General features: G+C 29.8%; 2 protein-coding genes across 2 annotated transcripts; one reads left to right on the forward strand and one right to left on the reverse strand.

The window, feature by feature from the left end:
* Window positions 1-959: 959 nt before the first annotated feature.
* On the reverse strand, window positions 960-8,089 carry LOC103840349 (defensin-like protein 316). Its single transcript, XM_033279789.1, is given in 2 exon segments — window positions 960-6,886; window positions 6,888-8,089. Coding segments are annotated over 2 exon segments (204 nt in total). The 5' UTR covers window positions 7,034-8,089; the 3' UTR covers window positions 960-6,828.
* Window positions 8,090-10,083: 1,994 nt separating this feature from the next.
* On the forward strand, window positions 10,084-13,344 carry LOC103840226 (ABC transporter G family member 14). Its single transcript, XM_009116719.3, has 5 exons — window positions 10,084-10,658; window positions 10,894-11,683; window positions 11,780-11,935; window positions 12,096-12,286; window positions 12,387-13,344. The coding sequence occupies exons 1-5, from the start codon at window positions 10,497-10,499 to the stop codon at window positions 13,035-13,037; spliced, it is 1,950 nt and encodes a 649-aa protein (XP_009114967.1). The 5' UTR covers window positions 10,084-10,496; the 3' UTR covers window positions 13,038-13,344.
* Window positions 13,345-20,564: the final 7,220 nt, after the last annotated feature.

Below are 20,564 nucleotides of genomic sequence, written 5' to 3' on the forward strand. Positions count from 1 at the left end.
TTTGGTATTAAAAATCGTAATGAAATTTATTTGGATTATTTTTATGAAACTTTTTATTTTACAATATTATAACCATTTACAATTCAAAATTTCTTTTACGATATTATAACCACTTACAATAACTCCATTTCAAATCAATTATACATATTGTTAGTCTTCGATTTTAATAAACCATTTTTTCGGAACTCAACCATTTCTATATTTTATAAAATTAAGAATCAGTATAACAACTAAAAATTAACAGAATAAATCTTGCGCTTTAGAAGCGTAGATCAAATCTAGTTATGTGTTATACGCCTGACATAGTAAGCTAGCTTAGTTTTTTTTTTCTTTTTTTTTTTGTTAAAAACCTAGCGTAGTTGCTTTCATATTTGACGACGAGAAAATATAACAATTCCAGCATCTTTTAATATTCAAATTAAAGTGTGTCTATATTCGGATTCTTGTTGCATTCATGCAAAGTTATTTATAAGCAAGTGGGTTACTTATAGAATGAGATGCATTACAAATAATAGAATCTCAATTTATATCCGAGAACTTTCCACATGAGAACACTAAGATGAGGAGAATCGTATTCTAACTATCATTTTATATCATAAGTAAATATCCTTTTTCCAATTATCTTAATTCTTAATCTTTATATCATCATTTTATGTAATATGACCGGTTTTTTTAAAATCAAAATATGACCGGTTTTTCATTTTTTGAATATTCTTAAGGAATAACAAAAAAAAAAAGAAGGAAAACAGTGCTTGTAGACGCGACGCGATCTTTAGACAAGTAACAGTGATAAAAATGTGTTTTCAATAAGTTTATTCTGTACAAAGCTTTGACCCTAGGATATAGAAAATGACTACAACCTCAGCTCGCGAGACAATAATTGCATAAACATATGCAAAACTGATGCTATAAACTTTTTATTGTGAACAAAACGAAGTGAAATTTTTTTAAGTCTAGCGATTAACATATACTCCCTCCGTTCCTAAATGATCCATGTTTTAGAAAAATATTTTGTTTCTAAAAGATCCATATTTTACATTTTCAATGTATGTAATAATAGAAAATTGTAAATTTCAAAAACATTAATTGTGTTTACTGAATTTTAATTGGTTAAAAATCATAGGAAATAGCTAAACACAGAAAACCATACATTTATTATCAAAATTTTAAGTGTTTTCTTAATAAGTGTGAAAATTCTAAAACATAGATTATTTAGGAACAGAGGGAGTATTTTGGTTAATGTTTTGCGTGAATTTATTTACGGTTCGATTCAAATTCCAAACAATCTGAATTTTGTAAACTAGTAGAAATAGCTTTAGAAAATTTTCAAAATTAATCTTCAACACGAGATAAATAAAATGTTCATTGTCGTAAATAGAGATAAATTCTGACAGTCGTAATTTCTTATAGCAGATAGAATTATTTCTTAAGGCATTTCATATACATGTGTACTTCAAAATTATAATAAAAATATTTCAAAAAAAAGTTAAAAAGTGAAAACAAAAGTTTCATAATTTTTCCTCTGAAATTAAAGCATAAAACTTTTTAAAAAATAAAGTACTAAATAGTTAAATCGGACTCTTAATTAGTATATCGTTTTCATTTTGTATATAGAAAGGTCAAGAGAAAAATAATGCACAAACATGGAGAATAATATATAATACATTTTTTTTAAAAACAAGAGAATAAACTAATAAAAGAAACAAGAAGAAATTTATTTTATTTTATAATATGATATTCTCATTTTCTGAAATTAGCAAAAAGGAAAAACTTATAATATAGCTCCACTGCTATGTGTTGGGTCTTCTATTCAGTGGCCAAAAAGGGACTATTACAAGAATCAGATCCTTCTTTGGTTGTTGTTTTTTCTTCCTTTGACACCTCTTGGTACACCTGTTTAAGTATATTTAATTCCAACTATTTTGAGAAAATTCAATTCCAAATTTAAAGGTTCATTTTTAGTGCAGTGTTTTTTTTCTTTTGAACTAATTTTTATAAATTTATAATTCAGTGTTATGTTTTCCTTTGCATTTGTTTCGCTGAATTGGTGGGTGCAACGAAACTTTATCGTAGGTATGTTATGTGAAATAATAATTTATTTAACTTTTTATCTACATTTTAAAATCGTGAAAAATTATTATTAATTTATTTTTTTACTTTTCTCTCCATTTTTTTTTGTAACATTTTTCACCATTTCATTAAAATAAGATTTTTTCTGTCAACTCTCGTCTCCATCTTTTTGGTTCCCAACATTTTCATGGAAGCTGTAAGATCATCTCCAATGAGATTATATTTTTCTTCTTCTATAATTCACGTTAAAATAGAAAAATTTTATTATAGTGTAATTTTTGCTCCAATGGTGTATACTAAAATATAGAGAAATATCATGTTTTATTATATATTTTGAGTTCAAAAGTGACATTCCTCTATATTTCACTCTATAATCTATATTATAAAAGTTGAGTTTTTGATCACTCCCCAGTGTGCCACGTCAGCATTTTGTGGGCCCCACTTTAAGAAGTGTGAAAAAGTGTCAAGCTCATTGTTCGAACCCGGGTTATTGAGATATAAACATCAACATTTATAACACTAAGCTAAATGATACTTTGTACATTGATGGCCGAACCTAATATATATTTATGAAAGTTGGAAGCCCTTACTTCGTCGGCTTCCTCTGAGGATCGGACCTACTAGTGTATTATGAGTTTTATTTTTAAATAGGATTCATCTTGTTATATGAAAAAAGCTCAAGTTTGCAACAATTATAGTTTTCCCATATTATAAACTGTTGTCGTTTAGCATGAGTTTGGGTTCTTTTCATCATTGTCTCAAACAAGTCTGAGTTACAGAGTTGCGCCGTGTGTATGTTCGTAATCTATTTTTTTCACCGGTGAACTCTTCATGTCCCCATCTTAAATCGCTTGATCGTAAATGTTCATGATTTGTAGCCCCTCTGTAAACCCTATATACAGTGAAACCTTTATAAATTAATAATGTTGGGAATACACCAAAACTATAATTTTTTTATTAATTTATAAATATATTAATTTATCGATATACTAATTGAACCAAAAACTCAATTTAGGACTATAAAATTATATTATTTTATAGAGACTTTTAGTGTATATTAATTTTTAAAGGGCTTACAGCTGTGAGTACCACCACCTGGGTTCGAATCCCGGCCACTGGGGAATTAACATTTCGGCATCGCCAGGGATAGAAGACCGACACGTGCCAACACGTGACTAGTCTGGATCACTTCTATGGGGCCAGAATACCTCTGTATAATTCAAAAAAAAATAAAGTATTAATTTAAAGAGGTTATACTGTATATGATTCTCATCTTTGATGAATCCAATCTGCATCTCCACAAAACTCATTGATTCCTCTTAGCTTTAACCATCTTCTAAAAAAATGTTTCTCTCTGCCTCTCCAATTCCTCAAACCGGCGTCCGTAACTCAACCTTCGAGTTTTTCCGTCTTGGTTGTAGTAGTCAGAGCATAGCCTTTGGCTTCCTCCGCTTCTGAGATTCCCTGAACTTCAAGAAAGACAGGGAGTTTGTAGGAATCACGGTTCTCTTCCTTGATGAAAAGGTAAGTTATCTTCGATATATCAAACTCATTTAACTAATTGTTTTAATTGATTTCCTGATTCTTTGTTGAAAAATATTATACAAGTGAATATTATAATTTTTCAGGTTAAACTCATCCCAGTGAACGAGTCGTTATCCGTCCCCTGGATAAAACCGTTCTGTCCAGGGCTCTTACCTCACCAAAGAAATAACTCGAGTCGTTATCCGTCTCTTCATTGATCCGTAAGAAACAATCAACACATAATTTCCTTTATATTACTATCTATATTGTGCTAACATCAATAATCAAAAATATCTCCTACTCAAAATTTATGGTCGTCTATTTATCTCCCTTACTTATCAATCTAATTTTACACAAATATTTATTTTACAGCTTAAAAGAAACTACAATAACCCAAACAATCAAAACACTAAAAACTAGAATCCCAAAAAAGACGAATCATTAATGATCTTCTTTCTTTTTGTCTAATCTTACAAATATACCAAACTAATCAACTCAACTAAAACTCAACGACACATATATTGAGCCAGCTAGAAAACTACAACTACACGGCCAGTTATTTAACAATTTACAAACTTACTTTCACAGATGCTTACGAAGAAGACGAAGACGACAACCAAGATCAGTGAAATTACCTAAACAAAAAACAAAGTAAGTTGCAAACTCTGATAAATACAGCTAACAATGATTTTTGTTTACATATTATCCATCAAATAAAAGAGAAACAAACACAGCCACACCATGAGATACAAGAGACAATCCCAACAGACACAAAGGCGGCAACAACATCTCCACCAGCTCACTCCTCTTGTCTTTTGAAAATAGCTTACATGATCAATGTCAACAGGCCAATGCTATTGTCTTCTTATGAGAAATAGATATATTCGTTTAAAATCCATTAAGGCCCAAATACTAACTGTCACTCATTTTATAATTATTTCTACAAGTCTTCATGTATTTGTTTTAAAGGTCTGGTAAAAGCAACAAGTTTAAAAATAAAAAAACATATAACCAACATAATAAGAATAAAAAAATTATTACTTAATACACACAACTTACACAACTAAACTGGAGAAAAAATATCCATAAACAAAAAGTACTCTCAATAGCCTTAATATAATTTATGTAATTTCAACAATACAAATAACAAATTAAAAACACAAACAAACAATAAGTCTTAGTGACACAACAATCAACACCATGTACTATATCAATCACATTACTAACACAGTTTATACCTTCATGAATGGAGAACAATGCATACACAGTTCATCATCACAACTCTAACCCTATAACAATAAAAAAACTTGAAAAACAATAATCAACCCAAAACGCAAAATTTACAGCTACAATAACCCTAACAAATATTGAGATGAAACAAGAACTTTGTCCACAACTCCACGCTTGCGCAGAGGCAATGCCAATAGTAGAGTAACAATACAATAACTCTATTATAGAGTAACACCGTTAGAACAAACGTTACGATATAATAGAGTTACTCTATTTTGGTATAAATTATAGAAAAAAAAATAGAATCTCATTAAAGATGGTCTAAAAGGTTGTTTTTCTATTTCTTTTCTTTTTCGCCGGTGGTTCATTTGTTGTTTTGAATTTGTTTTGAGAACAATTGGTGTGGTGGATTAGGGCTTCTTCTCATCTCGGCTCTGTCTAGGCAGTGTGTGAATCTCTGTATTTATGCATGTCTAGTTTTATTGAAAATAGGTCTCATCATTTTTTTCAAGGGTTGTGGTTTTCACTTTCCTGTTTGTGAATGTAGCTTATTCTTTGATTGGTTCTCAATTCTCATCGAAACAGGGAGCAGGTAGTGAGTTGAAGGGTGGTGTATAGCAGTGAGAGGGGTTAGAGGTGCTTAAACTGTTGGGCTTGTTGAGTAAGATCATTGTTTTGATGGTGATGACGAGTGTGTGAAAGTGATATCTGATAGCGGCTAACTGCAACAACAATTTCTATGACTGGCTCAGCACGAACTCCTTTCTAATGTTCAATAACTTTTTTGGCGAATCTTTCCACTCGTAATCTTTCTCTAATGTTTAGTAGTCTGGATATTTTTTTGGTGGTTCAAGTTTTGAGTACTCTTGTGCTCTACTTTTCCGGATCTTTGGTCTTTGTTGTTTAGAGGTCGTTTTAACGGTTTTAAAATTGTTAAAATATAATACACCTATTTTTAAAAAAAATCTTTATTATAATATTTAATTGTTAAAATTTAATAAATGATAGTTAAAGATAGTATAATTACCTATTTGATAATGTAAATATTCTACAAATTTTAATTTTCGTTTTAAAACTAAAACTGAATTAATATTTATTTATAATATTTTAGAATTTTTAATGTTATAGTTTCTAAATCTAAAACTGAATTAATATTTAATTATAATATTTTAAGAAAAATTATAAATTTAATTAAAATTTTAAAAATCCGAAAATCTGTTATAATAAATAGGAAATATAGAAACATTTAAAATATTATTGAATGGTAAAATTATCTCATTTGTAGTGGTACATTCTTTTATGCAGAAATCGTTTAATTTATAAGTAATGGTCAAATTATCTTTAATTAAAGTTTTTAAAATCAATTGAATTTTCTATAAAATATCACATAAATGTAAGATTAATTTCATATAGTATTTCTGTTTTGATAAGATATATAAATATATATACTTGTGTTTATGTAATTTCACAAAACCCAGATAAATAATAATTAGTTATTAAGTATACTAGCAAATATTGAATTTTTTTATTCGTTATCATTTCAATTACCAAACAAAAAACTTCCAAAATGTCTCTATACTCTCGAATTTCGACACATCAAGAAACAATGATAAAATAAAATTCTAATTTCTTAAGTATTCTTAAATTGCTTCCTCTTGTCTAGTCTTCTTGGATCTAGGTTCGAATCAAGTTCTCGAAATTAAATGCACCAAAGGTCTTACTATAATTTTTCTGTATAAAAAAATGTGTAAGAAAAAAAAAATAGAGCATTTAGTATATAAATGTGACGTTGGAAAAGATGCCTCTAATGTCAACTTTTGTCTGAAAATGTAACCCGTTTTGTAGATATAACAACAAGAACAACGTGCGAAGATACTTGTCTTCTATATAGACGATGGAGAATTCACTAGAGGTTAAGCCTGATCCTTCTATATGTCTCTATCCATATATTTTAACCAGACACTAAAGATTTCCTATATGAAAACGAACTTACAGTCTACTTGATTAAGTCGGCCGGATAAGACAGATATATTTACAAAAATCAGTGTTATCGCATATATATGTCTCTGGTGGTTACACAGGAATAGTGGTATAAGATTCTCAGACTATCACAAGAATCTGGCCTTTTTTTGAATGGTTGGTTTTTGTGTCGTGGGCATGCTGCAACTTTTTCATGTACTCCTACAAGATATGACGAGTCGAAAGACATGAGTCACACTGCAAAGAATCATTAAACTGTCGCTGCAATGGACATTTTTGAGTTTTTGCTAATGGTCATTCACACTGCCAGATCAACAAATCTAATTACTATTTTATATGATGTGAAGAAATGTTTTTTTTTTGTCCTTGGCAAAAAAAAAATGTTTTTTTTCTTGAGGAAGCAAAGTGTTTCCCATGCACAGCTGTGTAGCAAATGATATGAGATGGCATGTGAGATATGTATCTACGAATATAACATAGCTTAAAGTATTATTGTAACATCCCGAGAGAGCGAGAGAGCGGGCATGGGTGGCCCATTAACCGTGGGCGGTCGGACGTTATAATTATTTCAAAAACTTGTAAGATAATTTACTCTTTTGAAGATTTAGAGGATCTTCCTACTTAGATCACTTGTGATATAGGTATTTTGAGTTCTGAAATGGTGGAGAGCATAATCATTGGTCTCTTCCTTTTAATTTCCACTTTATGTAAATGAAAATAATCTGTGGAAGAGAAAAAGAAGTTACCAAGTTGGTTAAATAATTGAAGCATCTAGTACTCTTATGCTTTGAGATCCTTTATCAGAACTTGGTAAAGACCGTGTCCACTTTTATTATCCGCAGTCACATCAAACGGTTAAGAGCATTGTAAAACCTAACAACAGCTGATGGGTTTTTAATACAAAAACCTTTTGTAAAACGACAGTTGCAGCATTAGAATCCACACGAGTGAAGACTCGAGATGGTGCTTTATTTAATTTTATCCTAAGAGAAATATAAATGGAATTAGAGGTAAGATTCTGATAAGTAATGGAATAAAGGGAAGAGATATGTACAAATACTAGTATACTAGGATAAGATCCGCGCCTTGCGCGGGATTAAGTTATTATTTTTATTATATTTTGGAGAATGAAACAATAGTTTGGTTTCATTTGGATTAGGGGTGTTCAATCCGGATATCGGGTTGGTTTCGGTTCGGTTCGGTTTTTTTCGGTATTTCGGTTAGTAAAATATAACTACTATTCTAAATCTATATTTACTTTGACTTTAGTCTTTCACATACTTTTGAAAGATTTCAACTGGACGACTAAATTGATCAGCCAATCTTATTACTTTAAATCATTAGTATTTATTTATATATATATATATATTATTTAGTTTGAATATTTATTAAATAAAAATTCATATGCGTTATATTTTTATGATCATTTGTAACTTATTATAACAAACAAAATAATCTATTGATCACAAAATTTTCAGAATGAGAATCTTCAAATTTCTAATAATATATAGACGTTTTGAAAAATTCAAAATATAACATATAAGAAAAAATATAAATGTTTTTATTATATATTTAATGTGATTTTTAATATCTTTCAATTATATAAAATTAAAAAAAAAACTAAGATACCAAAATTGTTATCAAATATTTATTATTCATAATAATTAATTTTCATATATACGTTAATCATATTAGGTAATTTCGTAGCTTCTAATTAAGGAAAGTGCAGAAAAAAAATTTGGTAGATTATTTATCAATTCGATAGTTAGTTTAATAAAAAATATAATGTAAGTTAAGATGAATCAACCTATTTTTCTAAGAATAGTATATTTTATATAGTCAATTATTAAATGAGAATTTATAATCATACAGTTCTATGATCATTCATATCGTTTTATAACTGAATATTTAAATCATCGATAACAAAATTTTCAATGTGAAATCTTTAATAAGTTTATAATTTATAAATGTTTTTAAAAATTCATTGAAAGTTTTAATATTAAAATATTTATGTAATCTTATGGTATATAGTTTAATCTATATATATATATGTTTTATTATTAAATGATATTTTTTACTCATATGGTTTTAAAATCATGTTTATCTTCTTATAATATTAAATAAAAGTTCATATTAATACAATTTTATGATCATTTGTAACTTATTATGACAAAAAAATAATCTATTGATCACAAAATTTTCAGAGTGGGGATCTTCAAATTTTTAATAATTTATAGACGTTTTGAAAAATTCAAATTTAAAATATAAGAAAAAATATAAATGTTTTTATTATATATTTAATGTGATTTTTTAATATCTTTTAGTAATATAAAATTAAAAAAGAACTAAGTTACAAAAAATGTTATCAATTATTTATTATTCATAATAATTAATTTTCACATATATGTTAATCATATTAGGTAATTTCGTAGCTTTTATTTAAGGAAAGTGCAAAACATTTTTGGTAAGTTATTTATCAATTAGATAGTTAATTTAATAAAAAGTGTAATATAAGTTAAGATAGACCAACCTATTTTTCTAAGAATAGTATATTTTATATAGTTATTTATTAAATAAGAATTTATAATCATACGGTTCTATGATCATTCTTATCGTTTAATAACAAAATATTTAAATCATCGATAACAAAATTTTCAATCTGAAATCTTTAATAAGTTTATAATTTACCAATGTTCTTGCAAATTCATTGAAAGTTTTAATATTAAAATATTTATGTAATCTTATGGTATATAGTGTTTAATATATATATATATATATATATTTATTTTATTATTAAATGATATTTTTTACTCATATGGTTTTAAAATCATGTGTATCTTCTTATAATAAAAATGTTAAACCATTGATCATTAATTTTTAACATAATAATTTTAATAGTTTTAGTCATTTATTGTCGTTTTTAAAAATTCAAAATATAACATATACGAAAAAATCTAAATTTTACTTTTATAGCTAATTTGATTGTTTAATTTATTTTAATAATATAAAATTAAACAAAAAATGATGGAGGAGATATAAATTGTTATCAAATCTTTATTATTAAAATCATTAATTATCATATATATATATATTAGTCATTTATGGTAATTCCGTAGGTTTTATTTATGGAAAGCAAATAGCATATCATATCATTATATCATATAGTTTGACCAACTTATGTATCTAACAACATATAAAAATCGAATGTGGACCTACTTATTTTTCAATTGAATGTAATTGACTACCTAATTGAGTGCCACCTATGCATTGGGGCCTCTTTTAATTAATACAAAATTGAGGTTATATCTTTTCAAATGTTCTTCAATTAATATATAAGGGATTAGTTTTTAGAATAAATTAAACTGAGAGAGAGAGAGAGGAGGAGGTGGGAACCCACCAGAGACGATTGATCGGCCAACATCGTAAAGAAAGTCTCTTTTTTTTTTTTTTTTAATGTCTCTCTCTCTCAATCTTTCTGTTCTTAGGTGTGTGAGGGTGTTTTTCACACTACTATATATTTATGTGCTCACATGGGTTCCCTTTGAGGGAGGTCAAGAAGAAACTTACCAAAGGCAGTACTAGCCTTTAAGCTTTCTTTACTTTGGTACCGTTACAACTCTTAAGAACTTTTCATAAGAATCACAACGGCGACAACTACAAGAACTAGTAAAGAAATTTGTTCAGGATCCATCATGCCTCCAAATTGCATAGCACCAAGGCCTGAAGAAAATGGGGAAGCCACGGTGCAAGGTTTGACAGATATGTCAGAAACACAGGGCAAGCCTGTACTAGCCTTCCCCGTAGCCACTTCACAGCCTGGTCTCCAGCTCTCCATGTACCCCATAACTCTCAAGGTTTGTGTGTGTCTCACTCTCTCTTTCTCTATCTCTATCTCCTCCAGTATAAGAGAAAAGAAAATAAAAACCATTTTGTTCACTTCTTGTTTCAATTTTCTGCTGAGCTTTTAGTTTTGCCTGCAAAAATAAATCTCATAAGAATATGACTTTCTCTTCTTTCTTTAGCGTGGTAGTTGATTACAAGGCGGGATGTCTATTCCTAACAGCGTTTTTCATTGATATGGTTGAACAGTTTGAGGAGGTTGAGTACAAGGTTAAGATAGAGCATACGGGTCAGTGTTTAGGATCATGGAGCTGCAAAGAGAAGACGATTCTTAATGGAATAACGGGTATGGTCTGTCCAGGAGAGATTCTAGCTATGTTAGGTCCATCAGGAAGTGGCAAAACCACTCTTCTCTCAGCTCTTGGTGGCCGCCTCTCCAAAACTTTCTCTGGGAAAGTCATCTACAACGGTCAGCCTTTCTCTGGCTGCATCAAGCGCAGAACAGGTTTTGTTGCCCAGGATGATGTCCTGTACCCTCATCTCACCGTTTGGGAGACTCTCTTCTTCACTGCACTTCTACGTCTACCAAGCAGTTTGACAAGAGACGAGAAGGCTGAGCATGTTGACCGTGTTATCGCTGAACTAGGATTGAATCGATGTACAAACAGCATGATAGGAGGACCACTGTTCAGAGGAATATCAGGAGGTGAGAAGAAAAGGGTTAGTATTGGTCAAGAAATGCTGATCAATCCTAGCTTGCTACTTCTGGATGAACCCACTTCAGGTCTTGATTCCACCACTGCTCACCGCATAGTGACCACAATCAAAAGGTTGGCATCTGGAGGAAGAACAGTGGTCACCACCATTCATCAGCCATCAAGCCGCATATACCATATGTTTGACAAGGTGGTTTTGTTGTCTGAAGGTAGCCCTCTCTACTATGGCCCTGCATCTTCTGCTTTGGAATATTTCAGTTCCGTTGGATTCTCTACTTCCATGACAGTTAATCCAGCTGACCTTTTACTTGACCTTGCTAATGGTAAACCTTTCTCTTAAAGCTTCTATATATGATGGAATAGTTATTAAAGAAAAAAAAAAGGTCTTTCTAATTCATCAAAACTTGGTAAAACTGCAGGAATCCCACCTGATTCTCAAAAGGAGACCTCAGAACAAGAACAGAAGACTGTGAAAGAATCACTTATTTCAGCTTATGAGAAGAACATTTCTACCAAACTGAAAGCTGAACTCTGCAATGCGGATTCCCATAGCTTTGAGTACACCAAATCTGCTGGTAGTTTTTTTGCTTTCTGAAGTATTTTTTTTTTGGTCAAAAATGAAAGATGAATTAAAAGGGATTTAATTTCTTGTTTAATTAAACTCTGTTTCTTGTTTAATTATGTCATAATATCACTGTTGAAAATCTGACGTTAACTGCGCTTTAAATGGCGCAGCCAAAAATATCAAGTCATCAGAACAATGGTGCACAAGTTGGTGGTACCAGTTCACTGTATTACTCCAAAGAGGGGTCAGAGAGAGGAGATTCGAATCTTTTAACAAGCTTAGGATTTTCCAAGTCATCAGCGTGGCTTTTCTTGGTGGTCTTCTATGGTGGCATACTCCAAAGTCCCACCTCCAAGATAGAGTGAGGATCCTCTTATTGGCTGAATAAAATAGACAATGATCATCTTGGATTGTCAGTCATTAATTAGTGTTCTAACAATAATATATTCTACATATTGCAGACTGCTTTGCTCTTTTTCTTCTCGGTCTTTTGGGGATTCTACCCGCTATACAACGCGGTTTTCACATTTCCACAAGAGAAAAGAATGCTAATCAAGGAGCGGTCTTCCGGAATGTACCGTCTTTCATCCTATTTCATGGCTAGAAACGTTGGAGACCTGCCCTTGGAACTCGCACTTCCAACTGCTTTTGTGTTCATAATTTACTGGATGGGTGGGCTCAAACCTGACCCCACCACATTTATCCTCTCACTACTGGTTGTTCTCTATTCCGTCCTCGTTGCTCAAGGTCTTGGCTTAGCATTCGGTGCTCTCCTAATGAACATCAAGCAAGCCACAACGTTAGCATCCGTTACTACACTAGTCTTTCTCATAGCTGGAGGGTACTACGTGCAACAAATCCCTCCCTTCATTGTATGGCTAAAATACTTAAGCTATAGCTACTACTGCTACAAGCTGCTTTTGGGTATTCAATACACTGATGATGACTACTACGAGTGTTCAGAAGGGGTCTGGTGCAGAGTTGGAGATTTCCCAGGAATCAAAGCCATGGGGCTGAATAACTTATGGATAGATGTTTTTGTTATGGGAGTGATGCTGGTGGGTTACAGGCTCATAGCCTACATGGCACTTCACCGAGTGAAGTTGAGGTAAAAGATGCAGCCAGAAGAAACAACTAGATAACCCCAAGAATCTCCAACGAAACTTTCCATCAGTGCAACCAAGGAAGTATATTAGTATTAGATAAAGAAAAAAAAAAAAGTCGACAGAGTTCTGGTCGATTTTACTTGAGTATCCGAGCTATATATATCCGGCGACTTTTTTGTTTTGTTTTAGGCTTAGATGATGATGATATTCCTAAGTTGAGAATAAAATAGTGAGATAATTAATAATGTATGTGACAAAAACTTCTCTTCTGTTTTATCTGTGGGGTTCCTTAAAACTTTCGGTTCATTCTTTATACCTTACTAGTCACCTGCAAGTGCAACAACTGGTGAAAACAATGAGATGTATGCATAAGATAAGGATTAAAATAAGTTGCTGATAATTAGACAAACAACGACAGGACATAAGCAAACATACCTGACCGTGACTTTCTTTGTTATTTCCCTACGAAAACTATTATATAGCATCAGATCTCCAATAAACTATTATCTAATGCCATATTTCCCCGAATTTAAAGTTTTAAACTTATTTCTCCACGAATTAATAGTTCGAAACTTAATTGCACATAATCTATAGCTTAATCGGTTTAATGTTAATTAACCATTTTTAAACCAGCTAAACCAAATAAAATCCCAATTTTTATCTTAAAAAATGATTCATCAACAAAAGAAAAAAGAAAATTGATTCCCAAACCAAAAAAAGATCCATTCTCTTCGATCTCAATCAACCTTACGTATCTTTCCCCAAGTAATCTTCACTACCTTCTCTAAAATGCTTGACGAATATCTCAATTAGGTAGTTACTGGTTTCAGAGTTGTCAGTTTTGATAATTGTTGCTCAGGTTTGCCTCGGGGAAGAAGAAGAGAGAAGTTAGATTGTCAATGGAGCCAAAGCAAGGAAACGTCTCAGCCATGGGAGTTGGAGTTTCCGCGGCAGCGACTGCAGCTTTAACGGCTGTGATGAGCAACCTGACAATGGCATTCGTGGATGAGAGATTGTCCACAAAAGACCTCTGTTTAAGATGGCCGCCGCGTCCGTTTATTCTGTTGGATCTGATGGCGCAAGGAGTGAAGTTTTGAAGCTCTAAGGCATATGAAAGAGATTCCTTTACTTACCATTAACGATGGCTACAATCCCATGACCGGGGATAAATGATTGATGATGAATCTTTTTTGTTTGGGAATCTTTTTTGTTTGGGAATCTTTTTTTTTTTTTTTTTGAAACACAACTGTTTGGGAATCAATTTTTTCTTTTGCTAATAAATAAAAATTGGGATTTTATTTGGTTTAGCTGGTTTAAAAATGATTAATTAACATTAAAACGACTAAACCATATATTATGGACAAATGAATTTGAAACTACTGATTTGTGGAGAAATAAGTTATCGTGGAGATCTGACACGAAATCATAGTTCGGTAGGGATCTAATGTTATATAATAGTTATCGTGGAAAAATAGATCATCGATCCTTTCTTTTTCACAAAACCAAGTACTAGTGCTGGGCGTTAGGATGTCCCTTCTTTACGGGTATTTTAGTTTAGAGGTCTAATACACGTTTGGATTTTTCATATTTGGGTCGAGTTCGTTTGGTAAGTTCAAGGTTCAGGTATTTTGGATATAACCAAATATCTGAATTATATATTAACTATTAAAAATATTTATTGTGTTGACATATCTTCAAAATTTTCCACTCAAACTTACATTTATATCCACACTAACACAAATATACAAAAATAAACGGAAATTCAAATAACCATAACATATATATAACATGTCAAGTTGACAACTATATAACATGTTTGGTTTAAATAAATATAGTATTTAAATAAGGTACTATATTATATAATTTAGGATGTATTCAAATTATTTTCATATATCAAATATCTCTATAATATTATTTGAAAAGTCAGTTTCTTACATGTCGAACTAATATTAATTGTAACGACGATTAATTACAGCGGTCTTAATGAATCAAATATATCAAATTGCGATTATTAAAAATTCTATTTTATTTTAGTTTTCCATTTTTATTTTGGTATCTTTTTCTATATATTTTCAAATAAACTTATAGTAAAGAATATTTTTAAATTTTGAAAATAAAAATAGATTTTATATATAATGTTATTCATAAAAAGGAAAGTTCTCAAAATAACCCTGATTTTAAAGTAAAAATAATATTTCTTTTAAAATACAAACACAACATAATATATATTTTAAAAGTAGTAATTAATTTATTTTAATATATATCTATCTCAAATTATTTCAAAAAATAATTTAAATAACATAAACTAAGATATAACTAATGAATAAAATTTTTATTTTTATTTTTAATTTAAGTTCCTTTCTAATTTTCCAAATAACAAGTATAATAAAGAAAACATTTAGAAAAAATAAAACAAAAAAATATTATCTACATGTAATGTGATTTCATAAAATAAAAAGTTTACAAAAATAATCTTAATATTAAAGTAAAGAAATAATCTTCTATTTTACAATTTATCGGTTATGTTTTTATGCAATTTAATACCGGTCATCACATTCATTTTTCTAATTTTATTTTTGAAATTAACTTATACCAAAATATTTTTTAAAACATCTAAAATGCCAACTTTATCTTCGTATTTATCTTAATATTATACTAGCTTTTGATCCACGCTTGGAAATCACAGGTTTTTTTGAGTATAAACAAAATTTAATATGAATAAGTATTTTGAAATTATTATATATTTATGTTACAAAGTCGTATTATACTGAAAAAGTGAATATGTTTAAAATTATATAATCTTTGAATTATTTTTTTTAAGATTTTGTATGTACACTCTTATGTAACTATTTTAAGGGCTCGCAGACCCGAGGAACCAATCCTAAATTGACTTGAAAATACAGGCTTGGTTTGGATCCGGGTCCAGGATAAAATACCTATTCGGTATTGTTTAGACCCGCAGGTATCGGTTTGAGTATGGTTCGGGTATCGGTCGTGCTTGAGACCCGACCTGGTACCTATAATACCGAAGATTTTTTGTGCATATTAGGTACCTATAATTACAAATATTTTTTTAAAAACGTTTTAGGGTTCGGTTTAGGTATAGTTTTGGGTTTTGAATAAAATTTTAAAATTTTTAAAAAATATATTTTGGGTATTAGGGTAAAAGTTTGAGTGCATTTTTTGGTTCATTTGTCAAATTTCGCGTAAATTTCGGGGGGGGGGGGGGGGGGGGGGGTTGGTGGTGGTTTGGTATTTGAATATTTCGAAGATTTTTTGTGCATATTAGGTACCTATAATTACAAATATTTTTTTTAAAAACGTTTTAGGGTTCGGTTTAGGTATAGTTTTGGGTTTTGAATAAAATTTTAAATTTTTAAAAAATATATTTTGGGTATTAGGGTAAAAGTTTGAGTGCATTTTTGGTTCATTTGTCAAATTTCGCGTAAATTTCGGGGGGGGGAGGGGGGGGGGGGGTTGGTGTGGTTGGTATTTGAATATTTTTGGTATTTGTTTGGTTTTTCGGGTATTTTTGAGTTTTCAGATACTTCAAATCTTTTTTGGGGTCTTAAATATCCGGACCCATTACATATTGAAAAATTTTGAAATACCTAGTTGGGTTTAAATGTATAGGACCTAAAAAATCCGGACCCGAAAGGAACCAATATGTATCCGATCCCAAGACCCAAATGCATATGTCTACTCTCTCTTATTATATTTTGTCTACATTTTATAAGAGTTATATTTGTTGAGTTGGTGAGACTTAAGATTTACTTGTCAGATTTTTGACTAATTTAATAGTATTGATTTATATGGTTTTAATTGTTTTAAATTTTTAAATAACAAATTTTCATTATAAATAATCTTTATAAAAATCAATCTAAAATATGACCAAAAAGTAATTATGGATGGATCGAACAATCCTTATGTGAGATGGCGTGAAAATCTATATATGTAAAGTGACATTGATGATTAATTAAATAACATAGACAAATTTATAATTAATTTGGTTGATTACAAAATTAGTTTGTTAGATACCCAAATTATATGAGTAAATATTAGGAAGTGTTATATTTAATTAATGTTGATATTTGTTTTTACTGATTGAGGTAAATATTGTTAGAGAAACATATGAGAACATATTGTTAGTGTAAATTTAAGGTAAGACCAATATAGTCTAATGAAATAATGCAATAATCTTGTATAAGTAGATTTTTCAAAATGTTTCTCTTTTAATAGTAAAGATGTTCTCCATATATAATTTTAGGATGAATTATTACACTTTTAAGATGAAGAACCAAATTGATATAATTAATACAGTTAATTCGATTTGGCTGAATGAGATTAAAATAATTATACTTTAAGTTGAAAGAAAATTTGTAATATAATATACCCACAAAATGAGTAATTGAACTAATCAATACTTTTATCTAAAATCAAAAACTTAACGAAGAATAATATATTATTATTTATAATAATATCTTCTATACATATAAATTATTGAACGACTCAACATATCAATAAATAAATATGAAATTCTAAAATAATATGATAAAGATATTAAACAACTATTTCACTTAAGTTCCTTTTTGTAAAATATATATATATATATATATATATATATATATATATATATATATATATATATATATATATATATATATATATATATATACATGCATGAGGTTTCAAAATACTATTGTTGTTATATTCATTTATGTAATTTTGAATGGATCTAACACTTTAGTTTATTTTTACTATTTAATTCTCAAAAAAGCATATATTAAATTATAAATAGTATTACTGAATATATTTACGATCTAAGACAAGTAAAATAAAATGCAAAAAAAAAATAATCAAAATTTTAATCTGTAGGACAAAATTATTAAGGTTGACTCGGAAAATATATGTTATCCATTATATTCAAATAATAACCAAACATAGGAGATATTGTATATCCAAAATAATATGTATAGTTAAAATAACACAATATTATTTAGAACAAATCATACATATTAATTACAATTTTAATTACAACATTATATAAAATTAAAATAAAATATTAATAAATTATTATAATTTATTTCTTGATAAATATTTATATTTGTGCATGAGCACTGGAAAATCATCTAGTTATCTAATTATGTTGGATATACAATATTTTCTAACTTAATGTCATATTTATATATTTTATATATCGGATCGGAATCGGATCCATATTTTTTGGATTGAGTTTGGGTTTCGAGTCCGGATATTATGTTCGGCCCTAGCAAGTACAAAGATAAGAACACGATCAGTTACAAACTTACAACCCATTATTTAAAAAAATAAGAAGGCAGACTGTTTAACAGTAATAGTTATGGCAATGATAGCTAAAGGAATGAGCTTTCGCTTTCATACACATGTGACAAATAATTAAAATAGCTTTGTTATACTTCTCATCGTTAGCTACAAAATAATGACACCAAAAGAAGTGGGGAGGCTACAGTGTGTGGCTGAACAACATAGAGGAATCAAGAGAAGATAAACACATCATTGGATGGCAAGGCCCACAAGATATGCTTACATATTGAAACGTGGTTCACTTTAGTCAAGTGGAAGTTGATGCGACAAGAAAATAAAAAAAGACAGCACAAAGAGAAATCCATGTCACTATCTACTTTGTCAAAGTGTCATTGTCATCACCAAGAATAACCATCTTAAAACCCAAGTAAAGCCAGAAACGTCAGACATTCACCAACTCCTGACTAAATACTCTCATCATCCTTGTTTGTAGTGTTTACATACGAAAGCAAGAGATCATATGATCTAATCATGGTTATTTACCTCAGTATAATTAGAGAGAGTAACACTAGTTGCCGTTTTTAGTGTACTTAAAATTAGGTTCAATTGACCACAAGCTTGTCTGCCTTAACGAGAACCACATTAACTAACTATAGAGAATGAGGATGAGGACATACCATTTCAGATACCAACCAACTTGGTGAAAATGCTTTGTCATTCACCATTTTGATTAACAAGTTGTGAGAAAGTCGTATACTATATGAAGTAACAAAAAAAAGGTCGTATACTATTCACAGAAATAGCATAGTATATATATATATAAATTTTTTTTTTTTTTTGAAACACAAATAGCATAGTATATAAAAGTCTGTTTGAGAGGTAGAAGAAAAAGAGCGGAATATAACTAGTTAACATCAAAAACAGAAATATTTTAAGACTTCAACTTCAAGATGCAATAATTTTATAACACAGGACTATGCCTTAGGGCATCTCCGAAAGCAACTTCAAAACTTCACTGTTCAAAATTTTATATTTGAAATTCCATATTTCTAGTCTTATCAATTATTTATTTTCAAATAATTTTATCAACTTTTATAGTTTTTTTTTTGGTGTAAATCAACTTTTATAGTTATCATTTTAGTCCTTATAATTTTTATCTTATGCAAAATAGAAATATATTAATAACAATAAAGAAAAGTATTATACAAAACAACATTACAATACATATTTAATATAAACATTAAAAATAAAGTTATATGAAAGCATATTATTACATCAATTAATGAAAATACAAGATTTCAACAATTTTTACCATGTAATCTACTAATAAAAAATAAATAAAAAGATTAAGTTGTCATTTCGAAATGCATTAATATTTTATTCTTATCTTACCGACTAATAGTGTGTATATGGATGTCAAAATGGGTCAAACGGGTCAACCCAATCCATAACCCAAATGAGTTTATTGTTAATGGATCATGGGTCAACCTAACACATTCAATAAATGGATTGGGTTGACCCATGATCCATTAAATTAAATGCGTCAGATGGGTTAATGGTTGACCCATCAACCCAACATCTTTATAATGAACCATTTTTAAGTTATGATCAAGTTGGCAGTTTTGACGGGAAAACGCGTTTTTGCGATTTAGGCGGAAAACACATTTTTGAGGGAAAACAAGTTTTTGCAATTTTGGCGGGAAAATGAATTTTTGCAGTTTTGGCGGAAAAACGTGTTTTTGTGATTTTAGCGGGAAAACACATTTTTGCGGTTTTGGCGAAAACGCGTTTGGCAATTTTGGTGCGAAAACACGTTTTGCGATTTTGGTGGGAGAACGCGTTTTTCGGTTTTGGTGGAAAAACGCGTTTTATGATTTTGGCGAGAAAAACACGTTTTTTTGGTTTTGGCGGAAAAACACGTTTTTTTGGTTTTGGCGGAAAAACACGTTTTGCTGTTTTGGCGGGATAATGCGTTTGCGATTTTGGCAGGAAAAACGTGTTTTGCGGTTTTGGCAGGAAAACACGTTTTTTTTTTGTTTTGGCGGGAAAATGCCGATTTTGGTGGAAAATACGCATTTTGTGGTTTTGTCAGAAAAACACGTTTTTTGGTATTAGCGGAAAAACGTGTTTTTGCGATTTTGGCGAGAAAACGCGTTTTTGTGATTTTGGCGGGGAAAACAAAATCAGATCGATGCAACGATAGAGAAAGTAAAATTGAATCCTGGGTTTGGAAGAAAATTGGGTTTATTA

The sequence above is a fragment of the Brassica rapa genome, chromosome A09 (assembly GCF_000309985.2).
Source record: "Brassica rapa cultivar Chiifu-401-42 chromosome A09, CAAS_Brap_v3.01, whole genome shotgun sequence".
Classification (NCBI taxonomy): Eukaryota; Viridiplantae; Streptophyta; class Magnoliopsida; order Brassicales; family Brassicaceae; genus Brassica; species Brassica rapa.